At 41.5% G+C, this 27,744-nt stretch overlaps 1 protein-coding gene across 1 annotated transcript in view; it reads right to left on the bottom strand.

The window, feature by feature from the left end:
* The window catches only part of DRC11 (dynein regulatory complex subunit 11), a gene marked incomplete at its 5' end in the record, with an annotated part of 105,321 nt that overhangs the window by 42,288 nt on the left and 35,289 nt on the right, over positions 1-27,744 (bottom strand). Inside the window, 3 exons of the mRNA XM_082001586.1 lie at positions 2,755-2,830; positions 7,516-7,641; positions 15,262-15,346. Coding sequence (XP_081857712.1) covers positions 2,755-2,830; positions 7,516-7,641; positions 15,262-15,346 — 287 coding nt within the window. The remainder of the gene's footprint in view (positions 1-2,754; positions 2,831-7,515; positions 7,642-15,261; positions 15,347-27,744) is intronic.

Genomic DNA, 27,744 nt, shown 5'->3' with positions numbered 1-27,744 from the left:
TTTTTTGTAAACAGTTCTGCTACTGAAATGAAAGCAGGCTAAAATTAAAAATACAAGAAACTGCTTACACTGTTCTAGTTGGAAAGATGTTCTAGATTTGATTCTGGAGGCCTTGGAAAAAAGAGCCTTATCCATGGCCAGATTAAAAATAAGATTATTCTGAAGAACCGCCACATAGTATTGTGATAAAGTATTGCAGCATCCTGCAATAAAAAGCACTGAGTGCTTGTGAATGAGGCAGGGGACTGTGCTGTGTGGAGGAATTAACAGCTGTTTACTAAAAATAAGTATGATGCCAAATAGACTTGGTTCACTAGGAGGAAAAAACCACCGAACACCTGAAGTTTAACTGAACAGCTATAGACTCTCACTGTGCATGAGACAGAACTGCAGCTATTCTTTGAAGCTTGCAAGAGAGCTCCTTCCACTCTGAGGGTTTCTGGTCGTGCTCTGGGCAGAAAATGGTTTCTTACGTGCCTTTAGAGCTATGGCAGTAGCTCTGTCAGGATGCACTGACCTACCTGAGCACGTGATTGTGGCGTACCTGCAAGTGCTGCCAGTACATACTGGGAAGATGGAGGTGCTTACACTGACTGGCTTCAGTCATCCAGTTCAGGTGCCTGAATAGGAACATAGGCTCCACAGACAGTTAACAGGCTGCTGAGTTGCCCTTGGGAGGTCTTGGGAGATATAGAGGAACACAACACCCCCAATTCAGCGCTCAGTTTCATGTAAAAAGTTAGTATAAGTAACCCCAATATCTTGTATACTTGCAGAGCTCAAAGCAGGTATCTTGTTAGGATGGGCAGTACTGGTATTTAGATACAGTTTTGGGGGACATGTTTGTCCACCCTCTCACAACCCCCCTGACTTGTTATTACTGGAGATAGTTGTGAAATTTGGGAGTGTCTATTCCTAACTGATTGACCTCTGCAGTGTTTTTATTCCTGATGCTGGCATTCACTGCCATGTTGGGAAGCACTGTCCAAAGCCTCTGTGTGAGGTTATGGCCAGAGATGTTTCCTACAGCCTGGAGGAGAGTTATTTGCACAAATACAAGGACTTTGTGAATTCACCGTTCAGCATCGTATCGAAGACTATTGTAAAGCCTCAGCAGGGGATCCAAGCAGTGCTGGAAAGCACAGCTACTATACCTCCTTCTCGTTAGCAGAGTGCTGGATGAGCATATTGCCGAGCTTATGTAGCGACGTGAAACCCTCCTGCCCTCTTGCTACTACTTTGCAACAGGTAGGGCCTCTATGCTGCTCCTTTATTGCTCTTGGGACTTGCTGGATGGGAAACACTGGTCTCTGGTTGCAAGGTGCCATTTTGTCCTGAGTTCATAGATAAAGCCCAAGTAATGCTCTTAGTCTGTCAAGGGAAGGAGCACAGATGAACTTGATCTTTATCTAAATGATCTAAAACTCCTGCTGACTTCCACGGGGTTCTGATGTAGCATTCAAGAGTAGAGTCTGGGGCTAAAGAACTTCCCTTTAGCCATAAAACTGCTTTATCATTTATAATGCGCAAGAAAATCCTAATAGTTTGAAGTCGGAAGTCAGGCAAAACTGTACTGATGTGTATTTAGCAAGTACATTGTTTCTCTCTGGCCAGCCCAAACCGGGCAGAAAACTTGATGCCAGTAAACTCTGCAGCAGGAGAGAATAAGGGAGACTTTTCACATTAGGAATTTTAGCAAGCCACTAACTCTGCAGTCTGGGGAGCAGGAAAGATATTTTTAATAATTGTTTGAGAATAGAATCTGCATGAAATAGAGCAAAAATAACCCCTGAAGGCTTTGACTGGGCACACTTTTGCAACAGAGGGCTTCGGTTTGGCTCGTCTGACGTCCGGAGTCCTGCTGTGCTGCTCCCTTCTAGTTCAGAAGACGGGTGCTTCTTTCCATTTCGGACAAGTGCACAGCTTCCGTTGCTCACTTGCAGGCCCAGCACGAGTGATTGCTAACTCGCTTGTGTATCTAGGGAGCACACTGAAGACAAGTAGTTAGGAGATAGCAGACAAAGGCATCAAGCGTAGGGGAGAGGGTAGAAGAGAGATGGCAAAGAGCAATATGTCCTCTTGTGAAAACCATTTTTAAAATTTGAAAAACCCCTACTTTTGGATGCTTTCTCAAAGTGGAAAAACAGCCTGTCTCCTAGCTGTAAGTTTGAGTTATGTTAAGTTGCACACACTTTGACTGAAGCAAGGATATTCATAGTCCAGCAGCATTTCTCATGCGCCTGCTTGAAAAGATGACCCTCCTATTAAAACATATAATAAAAAATAATTTCATTATCTGTAGACTGTGTAGATGAGTGAATCCACAGACACTTTTCATGAATTGAGAGGAAGACAGGATGAAGAGTCACAGCAACATGAAAACACTGATGCTGATCACTGGTATAGTGCTTTTGAATTCTCTGCTACTCAGATGTCACTTTTATTGCCCTCAGAAAATCCAAGAAAGCCCCTGCATGTACATGAAAGCACTTTGGTTCTAGTTTGGCCACTTCCACTCATAGAAATGTACCTTCCTGTATGATTAGCTCAATTTTTTTTTTTTTTTTTGAGAGGCTCCTAAGACTTGAGGGTACCGAGAGGCTCCCTTCCTAAATACCATTTTACCTAATGTCCTCATTTCTATAAAGCTCCATAGTCTGGGCAGCTGCCCAGCTTGACCTTATAGAAGTGACATTCAGATTAAGCTGAATTAGAAGAACATTCTGGCTGTAATTGTTATCTTTTTCTACTGACCTTTGTATTGACTGTTTCCTTCCTCCATTATTGAAAGGAAATTACTGGGAGCCATTTTCCAGCCTTCCTCCTCTTCCTAGATGGTGGAGGGTGGTAGTGGTGTAAAGAGAAAAATCAGAATGTTAGTATGTAGAAACTTTGCAAGTATGTGAGTGTCATAATTTTCATTGGATTTTTAAAGATTTGTTTTAATTTGAGGAATAAGACAGAGTTGTTTCATCAAGTAAAATCTTCCTGGCAGGCTATAAGGCAGTTTCTTCTTCTTGAGTGAAGAGAGGGGTGTCAGTTCATCAGTTGAACTACTGAAGTTACAAGAATTAATCATAAGCTTGTTTGAACATGTAACGTAGGTAGGAGACTTGCAACAAGTAAATGAAACTATCTTGCTGGTTTTTTTTCAGTTACTTTTACTCTATGGTTGTGCCCCTGTCCCCCCATAAAGGAATTCCTAACCTGTGGGTAGTTCCAAGAGGTTGAAACCTCATTTTAATTTGTAATCAGAAAGAAAGATAGTGATCTTGGTGTATCTTGCAAAACAAAATATTTTTGTTTTGACTTTATCAAAACATTTTGTCCTTTTCCTGTCTAAAGTAAATGACACTGACATGTTCCTGAAATAGTTGAATTTCATTGAACCAGTATTTCTGATGGAAAAACTTGTCAGAAAACTAAAGTTTCTTCATGTTGTATTAGTCGTAAGTCCTTAACATGTTAGTCAGGTAATAGTTATTGGTGGGAAATCAGATCACTATCTGGGGAGGAGGTGAATGCGGATTTACATGAGAGAGCCCAATTTGTATCGGGCTTTGCTAACCAATGTGCAGTCTGTAAACCACTGGTTATCAGTAAGATATGAAGTGTGGAGTATCATAAAATGAAATAACTTAAATGGAATAACGTAAAATGAAACAACCCCCCTGAATATACCTCTGTAATTAGATGCCATTGCATACCTGCTATCAGCAGATACAGTTTCAGCCAGGTCATGTGAATTATCGAGTATCTGTTTTCAATTAAAGTGTTATTACAGTAATTAAAGTTTGGGCCCAGAAGGACATGCAAAACCTAAATACATTTATCACTTCTACCCTATGCTCCATAGATATATTTGAAAGATTTGGTATCAAGAACCATTTTGGTAAAGCATAACCGAGTGAAGATTTGACACCCAGAGCTCAAATTCACAGTTACTCTAATGTATTGTCAGATTTTGCAGGGTGTGGTATTTTGAGATTCATCCTTGGATCTTTTACAGTAGGCAGACTACATTCCTTTTAACATTCTCCCATGACATTTTATAGAAAATGATTAAATCATGATGTTCTAAGAGGAAATAATGATAATTGCTAATTTTTTTTAAAAAAGAGTCAACCTCCCCCCACCCCCCAGCGTAAAAATGGGCTATTTATTTTTAGCCTTTTAATAGCATAGGACATATTAACGTTTCTTCTATTGTTACAAATAAGCCAATAAATCATTTTAATTACTAGCTTCAATGATTTTATACACTGATGTAAATAATATTGTTGTGTGAGTTTCATTGATTTTAATCAAAGCCACTGGGTGTCTGAAGGACAGTTGCAGAATGCTGTTCTGTATTCCCTCTCGCCTCTATTAACAGCATAAGAGTCGAGGTAATATAAAGAAGTTCTTTTGCTTTGAAGGCAGTTCATGTATATTTTTTTTCTTCCTACGATCAGTTGATGGATTCCCTGCTTGTTCTGCTTTAAGTGCTAAGGCACCTCGAACCAACAATATATATTTCAATCTAAGCAGAGACAGGGAAACAACAGCTTAAATATATTTCTGAAGCTTTCCAAAGCCTAAGCCCACGCCGGGTGATTCTCATTCAACACCAGGGAAAATTCTGAATTGATTCCATTGTGCACTTCTGCTACGGGTTTTGTGAACAGGTTTCACCAAGCGCAAAATGTGTCTCGCTGTTAAAACGTTTCTGGGTGAAACAGAGGGATGCGCAGCCTTGCTCGTGTTCGACGAGACAGACAGGTTGCAGCACGTTACTGGGCGAAGCAGTCCAGACTGGTCTAACATGTATTTTGCTATTGAAAAGAGGGATCGTATGGTGCTGAAGCTATTTTTGGTGGTTGTTTTTTTTTTTTTTTTTTACCCCTTAGGTGCCCAATGGGAAATCAAATCAGCACCTTAGAAAAGAAAATGAAGCTACTTTGATATTAAATATGCCTTTTTAAAGATTGCTATCGGGCTTTCCAGAAATATTTAAATTTCCTTCTGGGATCAAACTCTTGTTTTCTTTAAGAACTGAAGTTAGGAGCAGGGCTTTTTTTCTGCCTGCATCACTATGACTTATAGCCTATACTTATTTTAATAAGAGTCCTGCTGTTAGAACTTTTCCAAATACTTCTCAACTGGTCTTAGATACTATTTTTTTTCCCATCAGTATTATAACCTTAGAGAGAATGTTCCCTTTGTTCTTTCTCAATGAACCATAGAGAACCTGATATAATGGCTCAGAGTTTTACCTGACAGGACTTTTGATGGCTGAAGAGATGAGAATGACATCAAGTTATAAAGCCCCCAGAGTTCTATATTGGTATTTCACCCTGTTTCAAAACAACTTTGTGGATGCTGTAAGTGGATTGATATTAATTTTGGTATTGTTGTTTCTTATCTAGTGAAATGTGCAAAACCATCAAAGAATCAGACTTATCCAGTGGAAGTCAGGTTTTTAAGCAGATTGAGTGAGTTGCTATCCAGTTTCAGAAGTTTGGGTTGGGTTTGGCATTTCAGCGTGCCTGAACATTAACATCTCACTTTGACTTAGCCTGTTCCAGACACTTCAGTCTTTTTCCATTGCCTGTGCAAGAGCAGAGGCATCACAGAGGGTCGTCCTGGGAGAGCTGAGTCGGGAAGGAGCAAGGACAAGGGCAAAACTGTTAGAGGACACCCTCATGAATGCTCCCCGCAGGAACTGGTCTGAGATGCTACAGGGTTCTCTAACTGTGGATGACAACATTGGTCTTTAAAGTCTCTAATTCTGAAAGCTTTTCTAAGCTATTGCCTTTGTACATTATCTGATCTTTCATGTCGAGTTCTGCAGTGTATGTGCTGGCTGAAGGGGTTACACCATGAAGTGGTCCCACAGAGCTGAACTTGGCACTAGCACAAGTCACCAGAAGTCTTATGGACAACAACCAACCTTGGCTTAGGTCTGCAGGCATTGCACTTTCTCTCCTGTTGCTCCCCAAGGCTGGCTCTGCTCTGCCACTACAATACAATGAGGTGGTACCAGTAATCACTGTCCGCTGCCTGCAGCCTCGTGCCTTCACTAACGCTGTGACAGTGCACCCTGTGATAGTGTGTGACCAGAACTTAAAAAATTTCCTGTTTGCAGAGGAGCAGCACTACCCTTCCCAGTTGGCAATGCAAGATCAGGCTTAAAGAGCTTGGAAAGCACATTTTTATGTATGCTGCTCCTTCAGCCTGCTGTGCATCTTCATTTATAAAGGGAGAAAAACACCTCGAAACCCTCAAACTTTGTTTTGTATGATCCAAATAGATACTATTTTCAACCAGTAAAGATGCTAAGTTACAAGCTAACACTTAAGACATCCACCTTCCAACTAGTTGGACTGATGCTTCCTAAGTTCATGTAGTTTAGGTTCCTGCTAGCTGTTATGAGAGCTTTGGCCAGATTAATGGATATTGTCCAAGAAAAGCATCTTTTTTGTTATATGGCTGTTCTAGGGTTAGGACTTAAAATTAATTTGTGTAAAACTTGCAAGGAAGAGTAAGCTTTGCCCCAGAAAACTCACCCTTCTCCTCCACATACTTGGTGAGAGATTAATGACCCGTATTAAAAAAAAATATATTGTTTCAACTTTGTTTATACTGTAAAGTAAATGAGAAATAGAAAAGTTGCTGCTTCAGCAAAAGCCTACAATTTTTGTTGCATAGCTCTCTTTTTGTAGATGCCCTTTGGTCTGTTTCACAGGTGTTTTCCTCTGTGAAGTTGCTCCTGAACTAATTTGGAAGCATACCTTCTGTGAAACCATACCTTAGCATATCAAAGATTTTGGGGAATATTTCATGTTAAGTGGTGTCCACTGTGACTTGAAGCAAAAAAGAGTTCATACCCAAAGAATGTGGGCTGAAAATGCATGATTGCTATTTACAGGCTTACAGAATGTTGGCTTGCAGCACAAAAGACATAGCTGGCCTACACAGAACTGTACCTATAAATTAGTTTGAAATGCTTGCAAGCTCTGATTCAGGTTATTGACTGAGGCTAAGGTTCTTGTTTCCTAGTTCTTGTGTGAAGGGGTGGCAGTAACTAACTTCTCTGTATCCAACACCAAAAGTGGAAATGCTTGGTTGTTAGATAGCCAAGCACTATTTTGTTAATCTGCACAAAAAAAAAAGCAACAGTGCTTTGAAAAGTGCATGTACACTGTCTTGGCAACAATGCCAAAGGCATAAAGTGTTGTTCTTCCCTTCATCTAGGTCTCTGGTGGTCTGCACCTATATCAGCTCTTCCCACTGAGCTGAGCTGTGGCCGTGCAAATTGTCACTCCTGAAATACAAGAGGTAAGATTCAGTTTCCTAGAACCAAGGTAATTGAAAGGCTGATAGGGACTGGCCTGAGGCAGTTCCTGCGCCTTCTGAAGCCTTGGTGACCAGTCTAATATAAAGTAATAGCCTCTGCTCACACACGGCTGAATAGGCTGGACTTTGGCTCTGTTTCCACAAACTGCTAGCTATTTTTATTCTAGGAAATCTTACTTTCTTTCCAGTTTTCTGTGGCTTTTTTCCTTTCATTTTGTCCTTCCCGTCGTCTTTTTCTTTTTTCCCTTTTTGGGATTTTTTCTGCAAAGCCATCTCCTTTTTGGCAGCCAGTTCTGCAGCGACCTGAAGGAGAGAGAAAGGAAGGTGAAGAGCTGGTCAAGTATTTTCACGTCCAAGGTGTGTTAGATACATGCTTGTAGGAGTTATGAACCGGTGTTTGTCTTTCCTTCCCTGCTTTCAGCTTTCCAGTACCGGGGACACATGATATCCAATATATTGTCTGGCAGCAATCTATGAACTCCAGAGTAGCTGACTGTTACAGAAAAGTCCTTCTAATTTATGCTGACGACACTCCCACCTGCAAACTTTAACATAGGTGCTGACTATCCCAAAACATCATTGCAGAAGACATGATTTCTGTCCCAAACTGCGAGGGCTTTTATGGGGCGAGACCAATTCCTGAAACCACCCAGAAGCACAATATCCTAATGACATACAACTTAAAGTTCCCTCTGGACTTGGACTCGGATTATGAATTTGTCGTAGGCAGATTGGTTTTATGGAGATGGATTTTGAGAGATTGCCCTGAGGCATGTCTAATTTCAATGTGTGGCTAAAGACTGAAATTGTTCTAGTGGGTGAGAGAGATTGGATAGAGATACCGCGACAAACTCTGACGGATACACATGGATCGCCCAGCATCTTTATCCCTATAGGCCAGTAGCAGCTGGTAACTGGGTACAGCTACATCATTTTCCACAATTTCAGTTCCTGGAGATTTATACCTTATCTGAAAAAGGCAGAGGGTGAGATTTGCTGTTTCTACTGTTCTTTTGTTCCCAGGCACCTTTCATTGTTTTCTTTTTGTAAGATCATCTACTGACGAATGTAAATCAGAACATCTATGGCCACTGAAGTTTAATGGACCATTAGTACTGGCAGTACCACGAAAGAGTAGAAAATAAAAAACTTTCAATTGTAAGATGTGTTTCCTCTAACAGTAAACATTTGTTTTCTAAAGAATGCCTTTTAATGTGTTGAAGACCGGAGAGTGGAAGGGATATGATGATGGGGGCTATACTTTGCAGCCAGTGAAATTTCATTAGCAGATTTCCTTGAGCATTTCAGTATCTTACATTTAATTAAATATGGTAATTTAAACCCCAAGCACTGTTCAGTCATATCTTGCAGTGATAAGGAGCGAAGCATTTCATTCCCTCGGATAGATTAACAGATTGACAAGAGTTCAAAATGGGTTTTTGGTGTCCCAGCAGGCCTTTTGTATCCAAAACCAACAGAGCTACTCGAAGTATATCCTTTACTGTAGTGCTAGTACCCTGCCAAAAATCCAGCCTTGTCACCTCCACCTCTGCCTACCAATGGGTAACCGTAACAGTTCCCAGCGTCGCAGGTGTGGGTTTATCCAGCAGGATACCTGTAAATTCACATGTGATTGATAAAAGGTTTTAATTTGAAGCAGTGTTTTTGAGTTCTGCCAGTGACATTTTAAGTATATCTAGACTCAGATTGGAATGATTTGCTTTCATGTTTTTATACAGATGAACGATACTGAAAGGGGTTATGTAGACTTTCTGTTTTCATGAACCTGCTATAACGGGACTGTAATTGTTGAACTGTCCTGATCCTTCTGTCTTGCCTTCCATCAGTTTTGTGAGGTGGCAAGAAAAAAATTTGTTTACTCCTTTTAGAACTGCACTATGAGCTACGGTGCAAGTCTTCAACTAACTGCTCTTATGGGGAGCAGAGAAAATTGGTGCCTGTAGCTAGCACTGGCTGAAACGTACAGTACCAGAAGAAGCCAGGTTCTGGAAACACGCATAGCGACTGCAGGCAGAAGTTGCGTACACCCAAATAACACCCGTACAGTCTCTCTTCTGGATGCCTTGGCAACATCTGAGATGCCAAGTAGTTTTGGTGAAAGGCTCCATAAGCCATGCAGTTTTGACAATGCCACCAGCATGCAGAGCCTGACTTGTCTGAAGTGGCTCTCTGCTTCCCAAAAGAGGATGACAGAGCAAACATAACTTTTTCTTTTCCATGTCAGATGCACCTTCTCTGTACTCCTCCAGCACAGCTTCTCCACCTCTGCTCTGAGCAGCTCCATAATTGCAGAGGATTGGGAGCTGGGGTGAAGCTGGCTGTGTATCTAACCTTGAATGGCTTGTACTCTTCTATACTGAACAATTTTCCCTCCAGCTGCAAGAAGATGCCTGAAAAAATCTGACAAAAGAGGAGGAAAGAAAGGGAAGGGCAAGTGAAGGTTAGTTTGAGTTACTAAGAAATTCACCCACATTATAATACAGTTTTTTCCCCTGAAGAAAACTTCATAGTGGAAATAAAAGTAGATGTCTTCCTAATTTACCTTGGACTGCCCTTTTCTTTGCTAGGTTGCTTCTTTTTGAAATGATGCTGAAAGTGCTTAGAAAACTCTCAATGTTGGGGAAGAGAATATGCATCAGTAAGAACAGATGAATTTTAGTCTCATTTTTTTTAAGTCTTGCTGTAGGACTCCTGTTGTGCTAGTGATTACTCTTCTCCAGTAACGTCATCTTCTGAGGCTGAAAAGACATTTTCCTCTAAACTGATATCCTGCAAAAGTTGAATTGACTTTTCTATTCATACATCAGTTCAAGTGTGTTTCCAACCTCTTGCAGTGCAAATCCCCCTTTTTGGGAAAGAGAGGGGCACTAAAACAGAGTGCAGCCTATGAATGGAAATGCCTGCTGCTGGTTTATGAGCCAAGGACATGAAAATCCCCAGCTGCCAGTAGGACTCACTCATGTTCTATGTTGCTCAGCTGTAGAAAGCTCAGTGTTGGCTCAGGCAAGCTGATGCTTGAGGTAAATGTTCTTCCTCAAGAATAAGTCTTTCCCTCATGCCTTGAAAGAAGACCTTACTTGAACTTCTTGTCTTTATTAGTGTTGTGGGCATAAATGAAATGCGTTTGGGAATGCTGGGTCTCCACTGTGGGGGGTGAGAGACAGCTCCGGAGCATTTTAATTCTGGCTCTTAAACCATTTTGAACAGAAACGCTTTATACGCACATAGCCTAGTGTTCCTGGAGAGAAAATGTGCTCTCTTTGAGTATTAACTCTACAGGAAGAAGGTATTTTGAAATCTAGGACAAAAAAAGAGATTTCTTCAAGAAAACAGGACTGTTTGAGATGGGAGGAGATGCCATCCCCATGTCCCAGAGTAGCGTGCCGAACATCAGGCTGCCCGTTTGCATCACTTGTATGTAACGTGCAGCATGCTGTAAACGTGCTTCCCCTTATCCTGCCCTCCTAGCTTGAGGACATTTAATTACAACTCTTTCCATAGGCTGATTATTTCTGCAAGGTGATATTACTTTTTGTCAACTGGAAGAGATGTTATTTTCATCATGGTAGGGCTGAGACTCTGTCCCATTGAGCTAGCTGAGGGCCAATGTTCTGGATTCATTCCCTCTCACAGGCAAATCCATGATCCAATGATGTAGTGTCCTCCTGGGAAGGCATTTCTGAGCGTTGTTTACTTTTGGGTGTGCATCTGCAAGCAAAGCTTAAGCTGTTAAAAATAACCCCAATGATCTGTTTCTTGCCAGAATGAATTCAAAATGTTGGGTGGGACTTTAGCTTTATGGGATCTTGCAAAATTGTACAGTTGGCTTTAATAGTCAGGCACTTCAGTCCGTGATTGCTATGTGCTCCAGTATTTTTCCTTTCGGCCGATGTTGCCCAAATGTAGTTTAACTCACTAGTTAAGCTCACTTGCTCTTGTGTTTGTTTTCTGGCAAGCACTTCAAAATGTTAGTCTCCATCGAACGTCTTTATGAAAAATCTGTTAGCTTTGCTTTGGTGTAGGTTTTTTAGGAAAGGTGGATGGTAGAGGTGAAAACAATTGAGGGTGCTGAAGCCCTGGCACAGGTTGCCCAGAGATGTAGATGCCCCATCTCTGGAAACATCCCCAGGTCAGGCTGGGTGGGGCTCTGAGCAACCTGCTCGAGTTGAAGATATCCCTGCTCACTGCAGGGGGGTTGGACTAGATGGCCTTAAAGGTCCCTTCCAGCCCAAAGATTCTATGGTTCTATATTGTGTGCCTGTAGGCAGACAGCCTAGACTGACTTCAGCCAACAGAGATCATGTTCCTAGGCAGTGGAGAGCTGCCAGATGGGAGTCTACCTGCTGAAGGGCTTCACTGCACTGAATACTTGTCTGGAGGATTCCAAGAGACAGAGTACCATTTCTGTCCTCCTGCATGGTTAACTTGAAACAATCAGCCTATTTTTTAAGGCTTTGAGGTGCCCAGCTCCAGCTGATGGCACTGTGTGTTTAGCACTTGTGAAAATCCAGCGTGATAACTTCTAAAAGGAGCATCTGGAATAGTGTGGAACAGAGGAAATAAAGGTGAGCATAACTGTAGGCATCTATTTCTATTACTGAAAAATACAGTTGGTATATTTTCTGTCAAGAAAAAAGCATATTTGTAAAATGTTGGATACTAGGGAAGCATAACTCTACACAGCCTCTTGAATCCTTCTCTGATGCTTTAAAGCTGTTTGTGATCTATTTATTTTGTAAAAGTAAGCAACCTACTACACGGCGGGGGGGGGTGTGTGTGAACATTGCAGTACCTGACTGCATTTTACTGTCTGTACTTGGGAAATAGTCAGGGATATTAATTTAATATTAACTAACTACTGGGAGATCTTTTGCACTACCATTCCCAATCAAACGGATTATTGGGATTCATGGGGATCTTTAGCTGTTGGTGATAATGAATGCTAATTAGCAGCATAGTATTGCACAGAGTGCCAAGCGAGGATCAGGAGCATATGTTTGCACAGCATCTAACATGTACTTTTTCTCACCCCTTCTCTAGATGCGGCTGCATCAGATACTGCGATTACAATAACGTGGAGATGACTTTGTCCTCCATGCAGCAATCGAACATGCTACCAGAATGTCAGTAAGTATCTTTTTTGTTTTTCTGTTAAACCATTTAATATTGGAAATGAGGGGGAGTTGGGAGAGGGGGGAATGTGTCTGCTAAATGGCGACTCTCTTGGCTTATTTTCATGGTGATGAGACTTAATGAACTACAGGAAGAAATCATAATTTTGTTGGCAGCGGTAGAAGGGCAAAGCTAAAAATTGTCACATCTGATGATTATCTTTGGAGAAAAGCATAAAAAAAAAAACCTATTAGGGATAGATATCTGGAACAGATGCAGGGAGATTATACTGATGTCTCAGAATCTTACATTTCTCTTGAAGAGTGTGTAAAGCAGAGAAAAGCTTCTTTTGTACTTTTGTAGGCAAGTGACAGTACATATCTTCCTGACTAAACCACCAAGTGCTTTGCATCGGGATCTCTCTGGCGTATCTTTTTGAAAGGTGTTTGTAAAATGCCATGAAACCAGATTGTGCAGAAGGCCAGCTACATTACAAAGTCAAGTAAGGTTAGAGTTGTCAAAGGGTAAAGAAATATAGAATGCATAATAATGCAGCAATGGTTCGTGAAGTGATTAATTTGTATTTTATTTTCCCCAAAGTGTCTTTACCTAAGTCTTATAAAATGCTGGCTTTTTAAATACAGTTCGGTCCTGATTTTTCATGGAGTTTAACTTGGGAGTAACCAACCCATTCACAGAAGCTAATATATACAAGAGGTGAAATCTTGTCTCCCCTGAAGTCAAGGACAAAACTCCCATTAACTTCAATGGGGCCAGGATTTCATTTACTATGTTGCCCAGTAGACCAGTGTGGAACAAAACCAGTTGCCTTGGGGATTTTTAATATGCAGCTGACTCAGTTGAACAAAAATGTTTTACTTGTCTGACATTCAGGTAAAATCAGGAATGTACTGAACCTTCTGTTGCTGACTGCATTCTGCATATCTGTTAAGGTTATGCGACACACATTCTGCTCTCAATTGTGCTGGCTAAAAAGGGAGAACAAATAGGCCCAAAAATCTTTGAAAATCAGATAATTGTTAGTGAAAATTTGCTGGGGAGAATAGTTGCAATTTTTTCTTCCAGGTATTTTTCTTTTATGCAGGGAAAAACAGGTGGTAAAACAATCTCCCTGGACTTTTGGCTTCCTTTTTTTTTTTTTTTTTTAAATGCAAAGAGAAAGCAGGTGCCCAGGAAAGACAGAAAAATAGCTGAAAGTGGGAATTCGAAGCTTGGAGTAGGACAGGAAGAATGTATTTCTCCAGAATCTACCACCTTATCCAGTTTTGCTTAGTGTAATTTCTTGTAACATCTTCCTGAAATATGTTTATCCTTGTTGGTAGCAGGTCCAATTAGCCTAAAGTCCCCTGAAGCCTTCTCCAGTAATACACCATACTTGCTGGGTGGCTCCCCTCCTGCTCAGAGCAGCCAAAAAGCCTTCTTGACTCCGGCATGTGTTTCTACTTTACAAGTTGAAAACTTAACTGATGGGTCCCCTTCACTCTGGGACTGAACAACAGAGTGGTTTAGATACAGAGGCTAGTGGGGTTGACCTTAGTGTACTCTGAACTTGGCTAAAACCAGGAGTATGCTCTGAGCTCAGTTTTAGTGAGGCACAGAGACCTGTTTGTAGGGGTTTTCTTGCATATTGTTGTAAGCAGAGTAACTAATGGTTTGAGCCTTGGGCTTTATGCTGAGCTGGTCTGTATTTACATCCCCTCAAACCACACAGATGCTGTTAGCATGCCCCAGGCTTTTCCCTATGATTCCAGGAAGGACTGAATCCAAAATATTGTTTTACCATACCTGTGTTAGATTATCAGTTGAAGACAGCTAATGAACACAACAGACTGTCTCAGCATGGGAGTTCTAAGGACCGCAGAGGACAGGTTTTGACAGTCCTCCCAGTTCACTCAGGGGCCAAATCCTGGTCCTATGTGCAGGGCTTCCTGTTTATAATTTCCCTCAACAGGCTCCTCATCCTGCTAAGATGGTTGTGGAGGGTGGAATTGGCTCTGAGTGCCAACTGCTGCCTTCGCTGCTTCAACTGGCCTTAATCACTTTCTCTCTGACACCTAGATGATCAGAGGAAGAGATTATCAGCTACTTCTATTAGCCAGTGAAGTCAGAAGAAGGATATTTACAGGAAAAACATCTGAGTTCACTACAAGAATACATAAGATAAACCATGATACTTCCTCTACTTGAATGTGTCCCTTGTTCAAGCTTGCTTAATGGATCCTTGGCAGTAAATCAAGGCTTAGGCCTGCCTGCATAAGAAACTCTTCTCTGCTTAAACTAAACTAATTATTGCTAGACTGTGCTGATACTGAATTGCAAACACACTGGAACCAATTTCAGCCTCGGGGGGTAGCTTTGGGTGCCTATTTTAAACCAAGGCTCTTTAAACTGTTTAATATATATTTCTACTAGTAGCTACTGCCAGTCTAACTACATGGATTTTTGCAACAGGAGAGCAACTCTTTGCAGCTCAGCTCTTTCCTCTTAGCTCCTTCAGACATTTATCTGTGTGTAACTTGCATGCCTGAGCACCTTTTGCCATGACTAAGTGGTTGCACATCCTGAAAGGGAATAAATTCTGGTACATGAGTGCTGTGGCTTACCTTGGAAGAAAACAATCTTTTCACTTGCAGCAAAAAGCTCTTTAACAACAAGGCTCCTGCTTGTTGGGGACTGTTGTTATGAAAATAACTTAAATAAACAGACATGTTTTGTGGTGGATTCCTTCCCCAACCCCATTAATGAGGTGCATTAGAGGAGTGACAGTACCTGCTCTGGAGTTTTTTGAGAAAGAAGAGCGATTGAACCTCCTGCCTCTTCAGTAGGATAGTCAGGAAACTTGCCTATGATATGCCTGTGTGAGAAACAAAAGATAGAAAAGGAATTAAAATCCATAATTTTTCATCTGGTTGACAAAGATGCTAGATGGTGGGGAAGCATGCCCTCCCTCACCTCCTGTTCAAAAACAGAGTGCTGTATTCCCTCCTATGACAGTGGCTTCTTGTCCAGTTACTTCATTAACGGTGACTAACCCACGTCTCTTGTCCCAGCAAACACTGAAAGTCCTCAGGGAATTTCTCAGGACTGCACATCACAGCTGAGAGACTTAGCTTAAAGTGTTTATGTTTACAGCTCTGCTCTCTGCTTTCAAAGTCTACCTTTTTAAAAAATTCATTTTATTTAAATCAGTTTTTGACCTACAAATTCCAGATTGTATTTTTGTGTGAGGATCTTGCCCTTAAAAGTTTCCAACGTGCTGGCACAACTAGGTGGTGGTGGAAGCTACGGAGGGGGCTATGAGGGGCTTTGTGGTAAGGTTTCGTGGATAAGATCGGGTGCTTCCAGGCCTTTCAGAATGAGATTGAAAGACAGAGGTAATAATTACAATCTAAAGGCCATTTATATCGATAAGTATGTTCTACTTCTTTCACTTTTGTGGCTTTTTGGATTCTATCAGTAAGATAGAATCCAAAGCAAACTTTTTGCTTGTTTGGTAATACTGGGAAGATTGTTCCACTCCAAAGAAAATTCTGACACTTCAGAAAAACCCTTGTGCTACTTTCAAACAGAATGGTAATGTTTCCTCTAAATGAAATGAAATTTCCTTTGAGAAAAAAATAGCTGAGAAAGGTCAACGTGATTCATAAAAACAGCTTTAAATATTTTTTTAAAACAACTGGTACCTTAAGGAATTTTCCTAGACTTACTGCTAAGCAGTAGACTCAATTTTAAACTGAGACCCTTGGAACAAGCATCAGTTGTGTTCCTATAGTACTACCTGATCCTAGCTAGTATTAATGTAACACACATTACAAAAGAATAAACAAACTTTCTACTGTGATTGTATCTCTGACTTGCCTGTTCAACAATTACTAGTTCTATATGCAAACAGATGCAAAACTTTGCTCACTGCATTCTCAGAAACCAGTTTGCATGAACAAAGGGATGTCATTGTTAGTGTATTCCTCCCCCCCCCCCTTTTTTTTTTTTAAATGTAGGAAGAATGGGATTTTGGCCTCAAACCTGCATCATCTAGTTTATTTAATGTTAGATCATGTTTCATTTTTTACAAAGAGCCAGAAAATAGCTCGATTTTATGTTAAATGCAATCTTGTTTTAAATGCTGCTACAAGCCTGGCTTACAGCAACAAACTTCTCAAAATCTGGTATTAAGGCTGTTGCTACTTGACTAATGCCAGCTGGGAGGAAGGAAAGGCAATATGCACTGCGGGTGAAGAATCAGTTTGGAGTCCACCGCCCACTGAATATGTTATCAGTGCCAGCTTTCAATATTTATTAGTGTTACATTCGGTATTTGCATTAGCTTTTTTGCTTTTAAATCATTTACAGCTCTTGGAGACGGAAGTATTTACCCTTGGGGTGTGTATGATGAGCGTATCTCCGAGTGCTGTAGAAATGTTATCAAATTTTCAAATTTGGAAGCGGGTTCCGGTTTGTTTATAATCTGTATTTTCTGCGTGATTCTTCTGCTCACAGCTGGTGTAGCTGCTTGGGATGAGGTGGCTCATCTCCTCTTTTTGTAGCAGCTACAGCAAGTGCTTATGTTGCAAAATAATTTGAAGTGAGGAGAAGGCAATGCCGATCTTTTCACACAAGTGGAAGAAAAGTGGCAGCTCTTTACTAACCAGTCAGCTGCCCAAGGACTGGGTCTTCAGTTGAGGGCAATGCAGAATGTAAGTTCCCATGGTCACCATTGACCCTGAGAGCAGACAGCTACCATACGTTTCAGTCATGGTAATTCTTCAGGGACATCTGTTTTTTCTTTCTGGACTTCATCCTTTCCTGTGTACTGTTGATTAGCATATCAATCGCTGTCCGATGATAGCCAGGGAGCAGTACTATTAAGTCTCATTTCCTTATCTGACCTCTTGTGGTTTTTCCTCTTTCTCTTCTAGGTTTAAATGACTGCAACTTCAATCTTGTAATGCCTGGGAAGCATGCACATGCATGACCCTTATAGACAAATTCCTGTCTTTGTGGAACCCTCTGAGTTCAGAGGTTAAACCAGGGATTCATTTGGTCTGTAAATCTGCACAGAAAAATGCAGCCATTGATCTTACTGGTCAAAAGTCTATTTTAAATGAAATGAATCTCAATTTTCATTCTCCATTCACTTTTTGGCAGTATTCTAGTCAGAACCATCTCAATGGGTTATCTCATGCATTTGTCATAAGCTGCTAATTTGGATTCCACTGGACCTAAACTGTTCTGTATAAGCTTGTTTTACAGTCGTTGTTAATGACAAAACACCAGGATAGAATGAGCAGCCAGCATGCACTCTATGAACAGCCAAGGATATTCCTATATCTTTGTTCCATCAGGCAAGCTGCACGTCATCTATGGCTCAAGAGAGTCCCACCAGGCCTGTCCCACATCAAACAGTGAACGGCTCTTGAATTAGGAGGATCTCCCAAACATGTAGAACGATTTTGAGCTTGCTTCACAATAATAATTGTTCAAGTAACTGCCCTCTCCTTTTGAAACTTCCTAGAAACAATGAAGTATTCGTGATGAGAGGCAGTTCTAAGGCAATAATGCTGAAAGAAAATTAATCCAGAGGTAGGAACTTGCTCCAAACTCAACCCTAGTGTGCTGTTTTGCTTTGCTGGAAGCGTAGAGGGAGAGCTTCATGGTGGAAATCCTTCTTAGTTCCACCTATGTGGCACTAATGCTGTAAACCATGCTGTAAACCAAGACGTACAGAAGGTAGAGCTGCAGAGGCTCCCATAGTCAGCAACTAGTCTGAAAACCAAGCTGGGGAGTAGAAGAGCATTATACTTGCACCTGCATTGTTCATTGACTCTAAAAGTTGAGTTGCAACTACAGTCACTGTAAGGCTTTAGCCCATTGGAGATCACCGAGTGTGAATTTCAGAGTGGTGTTTGTTAGATTGCTCTCTTGGTTGGGTAAAAAAAGACAACTACTTGGTCTATGTTTCCTCTAATCTGCCCAGCATTTGTTTTTGATATTTGTAGTACTTTGATACTTTCTCTGCGTGTCAGTTGCTATATCTAGCTGACAGGTTAGCCACATAGTTCAGACACCCTGATGCTTTCTCTGCATGTCACTGAAAAGGCAGCACTATGCATAAACTAAACTGGTGGTCAGGAAAGTCTGAAAGTTGGTGCATGTTGATGAGGAGACTGTAAAAGCTTAAGTTCTTGGTAGGAAGAGTATTGGGGTGTGTAATATATTTGAGAAACATGGTACATGTCAGAAACACCTGGTTTTGAGGCAAGTCAAAACTCAATGAATCTGTTACTTATTATTGTCTCAACGTTTGCAGGGGAAAAAAAGAATTATCCAATTGTGCTTTTCCAGCATCTCATAAAAATGTGCAAATGCCAGAACTGGAAGAGGCAACTCTTATTTTCAACACGACTGCTTCAGTGGGAGTGTTGACAAAGTGTTAAGGGCTGCAGGCAAAAGCAGAAGCAAATTCTATCGTAACCATCGGATTTCATGTGGAGGATGCAGTTCTAGTAAAACTGCCTCAAAGAACAAACAAAATTTTGTAAAGTATGGCCACTTGGTATAGACTAAAGACCCCAAAGCTTGCTGCAAGGAGCTGAGGATGGTTCTTGGGGTTGACCTGCTCCCTGCTGCGTGTTCACAGGCGACTGAACAAACTGTGCTTGGGAGCCTTGCTTGCACTGCTGCAAATCAAACCGATGAGCGCCAAACAGTTCACAGGAGGCAAAATATCTTTCTTTGGGTCAGAGCCACTGCTTTAACAGAACTACTAAATGTTTCTGTGCTGCAGAGGGCATTGCTGAAGGGCTGGGGAGAAGGGACCTTTAGAAACTATGGTATGTGAGAAATCCATTACTTTTCTGGAAAGCAGTGAAATCCTGTCAACGGGAGCCATAGTATGGGGCGAGTAAAGAGCTTTACAGAGAAGCCATTTAGTTGGAATGAATGAGGGCCCTAAATCTGAATCAAACCAGCTCAGCCGGAAGAGTAAGCGGATGAACAAAGATGGAGGAGGGAAAAGAGACGATCTTCCACTCCCAGCTAAGAAAGAAAAGGATCTGATGACATTCTTGGGCTGTTTCTCGAGTTACATTTTGTTCTTTGGTTCGCTGTTACTGCTCTCCCCTTTTCCAAACTTATTCCTCTTATAATAACTCAGATCTGTCAAGTGTAATTGAAAAAGAATGATCTTTTATGGTCTCCAATGCAAACCTTTTTGCCTGTGATCGTGTAGCATAGAGTTCTGGCTCTTCTGGGCTCAATTTTGTTTTAGCACACAAGGCACATAAATGCCTTAGCTTTAACTAGGTTCGAATGGTTCTTTAACATCTCCAAATCGCCCCCGGACTTGGTGTGATTGGCAGTCTCTGCTCAGGCCCGAATGCCGCGGCACCTCAATTCTGATCTAGAAAATAAATTCCTTGTCTGGGTGATGACCCTGCATTGTGCTCATCTCATCTCTTGCTTCCTCCCCTCCTCATTTCAGGAGCATCACCATTTTCTCTTAAGTGTCTTCTCTCTTCCACATTGCTTGGGGATGGTTGTAGTTAAGGCTAAATATGGCTGTTGATTTATGAGAACACACTATTGATTTAAACATTTTTGTCTGGTAATAGACTCAACAAGTTACTACCTAGTCTGTTCTCAGACATGATTTTACATGTCTTATTCTTTCTTTTTGGCCATGACTTCTCTAGCTAATTGCATAAAAGGCCTTGTCAGGAAAAATAAAAAATTGTTCTTTGGAGGAAAAAGAGCATTTAACTCCTTTTCAGGGTTAGAAAGGATGTGGGCTGTGTGCAGAAGAAAAGGCATGAATGATGGCTGTCCGCTCTAGGCGGAGGGACAGCAGCGTTCTGCGCAGAAAAGGGACAAAAACAACGGGCGGGGGGAACCCTTTAAAGAAATAAACCCCTCGTTGTGTTGTAGCTCTTGCTTTTTTCTGTAATCCCACCTGGTATGGGTTCTCTCAAACTACTTAAACAGCAGTGTGCGTTTATTTTAGGTGACTTTGCTGTGGCATTTTCTTTCCTTTTGTGTGTGTGTGTGCTTTCTTTTTCTCTTTGAAAATCACTTCCAGGAAAAATAACCTACGCAAATATAGAATTACTTGTAAAGCAAGATTAATTTCCACAGGCTTCTCATCATCTTTAATGGGTTTGGACACAGATATATTACAACTTATGTTTTATCTAAGGTACTGATCCTCCAAGTGTTTGCTTGTGTATGTGATTGTTATGCATGGAAGTAATTCAGCGGAGTGACTAGCAGGGAGAAGTGTTTGGAGGATTGGAGGCTTTATTGTTCTGGATAAATATTTGGCTTTAAAAATTTAAGATCAAATGTTGTGAGGCCAATGATGTGCAAGAAGAAACATTCCAGTGGAGGAATGAGTGTGAAAGGTTTGTGGGGAAAGGTGATATCCTTTATTATGGTAACTACCATAATTGGAAACAATAGATGGTCTTTTGGGTGCCCAGTGCCCGCCTTAGATCTGAAACGGTAGAATTAAGCTCCAAAGCCAAGTAATAGTTGGGAACAGTTGTTGGAGGGGACAAACCTGAATGTGGTAATTCTCTCTGATGGTTTTATTACATATAATAGTATTGGCCAGGAAAGGCAGACCTTTAGCTGACCCAGTACAGTTGTTCTTGAGTGTCTTGAGTTCTTACAGTGAACTAGTCTGTTCTGCTTTGTCATTAAGTTATTTCACCTTTTCAAGGATCCTTGTGGTCTTTTACAGATAGCAATAGGTCATTAGTGTACTGGAAAAAAGGGAATCTCTGTTCCCCTTCAGACAGACTTGGGCATGAGCTCTCTCCACCAGGACTCCTGGTTATCCTGCCTTCTGCTCTAAACTACGAGGGAAAAGGATTTTTTGACCTATTATTTACTTCAAAATTCTGAGAAAAATTATTCCTGGTTTAAAATGGCAAGCTCAAGGTTTTTTCCTTGAAATGAACTGGGGGCATGGGAAGGTAGCACTTCAAATTACTGTTAAGTCTTTGAATAGAAATAAAAGGTGATATGGGCATGAATAAGGCCAAGGAGAAACAAAAAGGTTTATTTTACAGTTCCAATAATAGCTTAAATTTAAAAAAAAAAGGAAGAAATCAGAACAAAAATTTGGCAATATCAGCACTTGAAAAATGTTCTGGTACTGCTGATGTTGCATGTTCCTCTCTACCCCTAAGAAAAGATTGCAAAAATTTTTCTTGGAGCTCAAATCTGAATTAACTTGGGCCTGGAAGAAGTCACATCCTGACCTAAGTAACTGAACTCTTTTGCAAGAGTTAATAACATCCAAACCATACTGAAAGCTTAGACAAACCTAGAGAAGATGAGTATTAAATTTACCACCACAACATGGAAATGGAAATAAGACTAAGAGGACTGGAAAGGAGATTTCTATAAGGTTATTTAGGGTTTTCTGGCTTGATCCCTGCCATGCAGAACAGTCTTGGGCAGACCTGCTGGTAAGCCTGGTGTAAGGCGCTCTGCAGTAACAGTGAAGGCATCTCCTGGTGGCCCCGTGGACACCTGGATGTTCCATCCCTGCCCTTGGAAGGAATGGTTTCTGAGCTAGCAGCAGGGCATGTCATGGTGTCACACCGCAGTCTCAGCGGTATTTCTGCTGTTGGCCTTGCCAGGCCTACCAGTTGTTACGCCTTCTTGGCGAGGAACTCATCAAATTGACTGTACGTACTTGTGTTGGGGTAGAATCCTGCTTATACGAAACTGGCCTGAGAGAACCAGAAATCGTGTGTCTTTTTGTTTCTCTGAAAGCCACAGAACAGATATTGATATCCAACACCGCACCTATGTTTTGCTTCTTGGGTCTACGTTTTTTTTTAGTGTCTGTCCTTCTATTTTGGATTTGTTCATCATCCCATGTTTACCAGAGCCATGAAGCAGGCTATTTTCCTCCAGGGCCTGTCTCAGAGTGAAGGGCTGCTCCCTCTTTTTCAAAGTCAGACTGTCCCAAGGCTTATTTCCAGTGTCAGCTTCCTGTTGACTGTCTACAGCCTTTCGAGGAATGCGGTCCTGTCAACCCGGCTGTAAGGAGAGTGGGTTGAGCAATCCTTCCTGCGGAGGAAGAACTCCCCTCAGGGCCCAGCATTACATCTGGGGGACTTGGCTGATGGAGTAATGAGTACTCCGGAGCTCCCAGCTCTCACTGAACTCTCGTCTGTGTTGGTTTTCTTCTCTCTATCCATTCTCTTTAGAGCAAGGTCAAAAATACGGAAGCTGGCTCAAAGAGACGCCAGGTCAAATTCCCCTTGCGTTTACTGAATTCCTTACCTTTGGTCAGCTTATCCTGCCTTCACAGAATGCCAAATCCTGACTCAAATTGGCAATATTTCCTGTGCTTAGTATTAAACTTAAGAGACTGAAACAATTATGGCCAGTTTTAAGCAAGATTACTTTAACTCAGACTAGAAGCTTTGCAAGAACAGCTTTCCTGCAGAGTCAGCCAGAGGGAATCAACAGTACTTTATTAACACAATATGAATTCTGTAAAGAGGAAAATAAAGCATGCGATTTTTGTAGCAAGGCCAGCCAAAAGAAATAACTTGACTCCAACATCACAAGTTTCTTTGGGATTTGGAGTGAAATGGAGTACAGAGAGCATTTTGTCTTATCAGATTTGTTTATGAGAAAGTTGAGCAATCAGCTTTTGCTTCTTAGAAGTCAAGGTGTTAGCGAAACAAAGCATATCCCTATGGAAGGGAAAGAAGGCTGTAAACTGTGTATGGCTGCCTTAAATTGCTTTGCCATGGCCCGTCACTTGAGCCTGAAGATATCCCTTTGCGGAGAGGGCTGAGAAGCGATGCCCTGGACAGGTCACCCACCTGGAAAAGTGCCACTTGCACTCAAGCCCCTGTGTCAGCTCTCTCAGGACTTTGCCCTCCTCCTTGTTCTGAAATGCTTTTGCATATGCTGTATTTCTTCTGCCACCACCTGACTGCGAAAGGTACTTGAAGTATTTCAAGGGTATTAGCTGATTAAAAACTCTCCAAAATGACTGTGCTATCCCTGAACCTATTGCTCATATGCTGGATGGAGAGTTGTGAGCATGCATAATAAATTCAACGCACTTGGGGCATGTGAAGTCAAACTCCCTGCACGTGCTATGCAGCATATGCACCCTTTATATGTGTCTGGAAAATTGGGGACTATGGGCCTGAAAATGAGCAGAGAAGCCTTGTGCTTTGATCTACCCTTATTTAAATACTGGCATAAATACAGCACGGCACGTAAGAGTAATACGTAGCCCTTTGTGGTAAAACGATGTGATTCCGGTTTGCAGCTGCTTGCGTTCTTTCATGGTGTGTTGAAGCTGGGTAAATCTGAGGTGATATTGAAGGTGGCATCAGACCCACTTCAGTAGCTAGATCTTTGTCTGCCTCATGTCTATGGTATCAATGCAGAAATACAGTCCAGTCTGGTGTAACTTTAACTTGCCTCATTTTTTGCTTCCCTGGATTAAAATGATTGTACTGTCCTCTTCAACTACTACGTGACGGCTCTCCCGTTCATGGATCACTGTGCCTCTGACCTGCTGCCTGCCCAGGATTTGACTTTAAACGTTTGCGAAGGACAATGTGTAATCAGCATCTGTCAGGCATCGCGTTACTGCCTGGGAGAGCAGCTTGCTACTTCATTTAAGACGGATACCGTAGTGCTGTGCTAATGGCACTACTTGTAGCTAAGACTGCGCTTCCTTGAAAAGCACTTGTGATGCAGCAGAAAAACTTCAGTGGGGAATGAGAAGCTGAAAATAGTAAATACTACGTTCTTAAGTTTTAAAGAAGGCCACCAAATATGCTGCTTTCTATTTCACTGCTGCTGACATTCTTGTCCACTTAAAGAGATCTGGTTTTCTGTGGTTTGCATGAGTGTTTAAATGAACTATTTAATGATAAATCTGAGGCAATTTCATGCATATGAAAGCAGTCACAGTGCTTGATTTTTCAATGTTCATCCGAATTGGCTTGTGCAGCCTTATTTGAATAAATCACAATCAGGTGTACACAGAGTATAAAACCGGGGGAAAAAAAAAAAGAGACTGATACTGAATAATCTTGCAGAGAATCCGTATGTAAAGTTAGATATGTTTATAGACTCCTAGTCAATGATAATAACAAATAGCTCAGTAGCAAGAAAAGTAATTTAGAATCTCTTTTTTAATTTGGCAATTAAAAAAAGTGTGAGGAAAAGACAAGGAGAAATTATTCCAGATGAGCTCAGTTAGAAGCCAGTGCTAGGATGGTATTAAGAGCATCCACTTATCAACAGCGTTAACTCAAAACCCCCAGTTTTTTCTGTAGTTGTCTCTGCAGTTTGAGAAACACATTGTAATGCCTTGAGATGCCAAGTTCATTAACCCTCCCCTTTTAGTTTTCTGAAAGAAAAATGGGAGTGTTGTATTTCTGTACCTGTTTGGTGTGTCTCTGGTGTATGAGCTGTAGTCCCCTTAAACTGGCTGAAAATGTGGATAATCTTGGGGACCGACAAAGAATGGAATGCCTTTTGTGGGACTCTGGCACTGCCTATCTAAATGATTGAATTCTTCTGCACGTACCACTTGGTTGGACGCACTTGAATTTAATCAATTATAAGCACAAAATGGAGCTTTTTATTATTGTTATTTACATCGTGGCTTAATTAATGTGCTTTTTAAGCACCTCTTTGGTAGACGGGGCCAGCGCTGCAGAGAGTTGCTGGTACTGTGGAGAAGAGGCAGATGCCTGGCTGGAGACCTGGGGACGGCATGGGGATGTCCTCTGGGAATTTGGAGCTGGACCTGCAGCCCACTCTTGGTAGAAGCAAAGTGCCCAAAATCAGTGATGTCCTTCTACCAAAGTGGCATAACGGGTAAGGTGGTGCGAGAAGTGCAGTCTGAAGGTTGAGACTTGAAGGGCAGGTTTACCCAGCTATATCTTAGGGCTTTTTTTTGTAATATTTTTTTTTTTTTTAGTACTGAAGATCTAAATGTATTGCTTCACGGGCCTATATAGAGGATCAGTTGTCTGGAATGGCCTTATTATAGAAGAGCAGAGCTCCCCCGGGCAAAGAATGTAAAGATTAGGTTTGGACAGGAATGAAATACAGGCACATGCATGGGAGAGGCTACAATCAGCTGCTCCCGCGAGTTCCCGGCCTCCCGCAACTGCAAACCTTGCAAGACATAAAGAATAAACCCATGCATTATACATGATTTCCCAGAAGAGAATGAAGGTGAAACGATATTTTGGGCATAGCATTACCCCCTCTGCAGCAGCTATCAGAGCTGAGCCAATGATGGGAAGCACATGTATGCAATACGAAAGATGGCAGAGCTCCGGCTCTGGAATTTGCTCCCTCGGAGCAATTGTATTTTGACTTGGAATATTTGGAGGACTCCTGCAGCTACACAGACTGCAGCCTTTAACTTAACAGCCATGTTTTAAGCCAGTATCTTCAAAATTGGTTGCTGGATTAGACGCTTTCCAGAAAAATCTTGCAGGAAAGAGCCAGTCTCCTTGTGTGATGGGGAATACAAAACACGAGGGTAAACTTCCTTTCCAAGCCACCGAAGGATTACTGCGTCAGTAAGACGCTCTAAAAAGACAGAGGGGAGTATTTGAACATATTTTAGTGAAGGGTAATGCAGTTTTCCTGGTATTACATAAATATCTCGGTAAATATTGAACCAGCTCTTTATGGTTCTATGCTCTTTGCCCAAGTCAAACGATATTATATTTGGTGCGGTATCTAACTGCATGGTACTATGTCGATATGGTTATTTTGTAGAGCCTAATGAGAACTAGAAAGCCCCCTTATGCACTGTTAAATGTCTCTTATTCAGCCTAGGATGCTAACTCTTAATACTTGCATAAGTCCTAAGGATGCTTGACAACAGCAGACAAAACATAGCTAGTTTGTGATGCTAATAGCTGGGTGTGTTTAAAGTAAATTACTATAAATAATCAGATTTTCTGTTTTATCTGCACAGCACTGAAATGCAGCATGACTTAAAAGTCCCGGACTCTGACCTGGATAATAAAAACAACCTGCTTGATGGAGTCTGACTAATCTCCCCTGGGCTGAAATTCTCAGTAAAACTGAAACATATTGACTCTGGAAGAAGTGGATGAGACTCAGGTTTCGGGCAAGGTCTTGTTCTGCCCACAGAAATACTACCTTCAAACCTTTTCAGTGTCGAGTCAAGATTCAATCCAAGTGTAGGATTTGGATGGACCAACTTTAATGCTAAAGTTTGCACTGGGAAGAGTTTACCTAGATGCTTGCCAAACCATGCAGCACACTGGCCACCTAGCAAAAGGGGGAGTTTGGTGCTCTCAAGGGAGATAATCAGCTCAACGGAAAAAAGGTGCTTTGCCTTGTGTGTCCTTGACATGCTTGCCAATCCTGGCATTGCAGTCAGTGTACTGCTGTCACCTGGAGACCGTACCAGCTAGTCCACTATGGAGATCTAGAGATTGATGGGACAACCTGCTTCTGCTGCCTGTGTCGTCCTCCCTCTTCAATTCCCCATCATTTCTGCTTAACTCTACTGGAATTTGACTTTATGCCTCAAATTGAAGGGCATAAACTCATTCTATTTAAATAACTCTGGATGTTCTATTAACCAACGAAGAACCTAGTTTCACTGAAGCTGTGCTCTCAACCTTAGTGGTACCTTAAGGCAGCTGAGCCTAACTGTGTATTTGATACTTGACTCGAAAAGAGATGAGCTGGTTTTGTCCAAGCTGTTTTTTTCCCGAGGCAAAGGGAAATGAGACTGGAGGGGAAGCGCTCTCAGCGGCATGGTAGATAATTACATTGATTTCCAGTGTAAGTCTGGGTTTTCTATACTAGATGATGCAAGTTTTCTGGGTGTAGAAATTCACTTGAAATTCATCACTTAAGTAACTTGTCAACAGTTTGTTAAAGAAACATGATGGCATACTGAAGCTGCAAAGCCCTGAATCGGCTTTCTATTCTATCGGACATTCTGCCGCTATAGTTCCCACTACGTAAACTCCCAAAAAAGTGGCATTTTCTCCACTGCCAGTGAAAGCAGTGGGACAACTGTATTTCAGAATTAAATATATCCCTCTCTTCTCTTGTGAGAAAGAATAACAGGCTGTCATTCACAGCCACGTTCCCAGCCATAACTTGCATGCCTTCATAGTCTCCATAGTCAAATCTGACTTTCTGACGAACGAGCCTTTTTTTTAATCCACCTGAGCTTGCTTGCTGGCATACACG

This window comes from Phaethon aethereus (assembly GCF_964289735.1).
Source record: "Phaethon aethereus genome assembly, chromosome: 6".
In the NCBI taxonomy this organism is placed as follows: Eukaryota; Metazoa; Chordata; class Aves; order Phaethontiformes; family Phaethontidae; genus Phaethon; species Phaethon aethereus.
The sequence above is the reverse complement of the archived record's forward strand: the minus strand, read 5'-3'. Positions and strand labels throughout refer to the sequence as shown.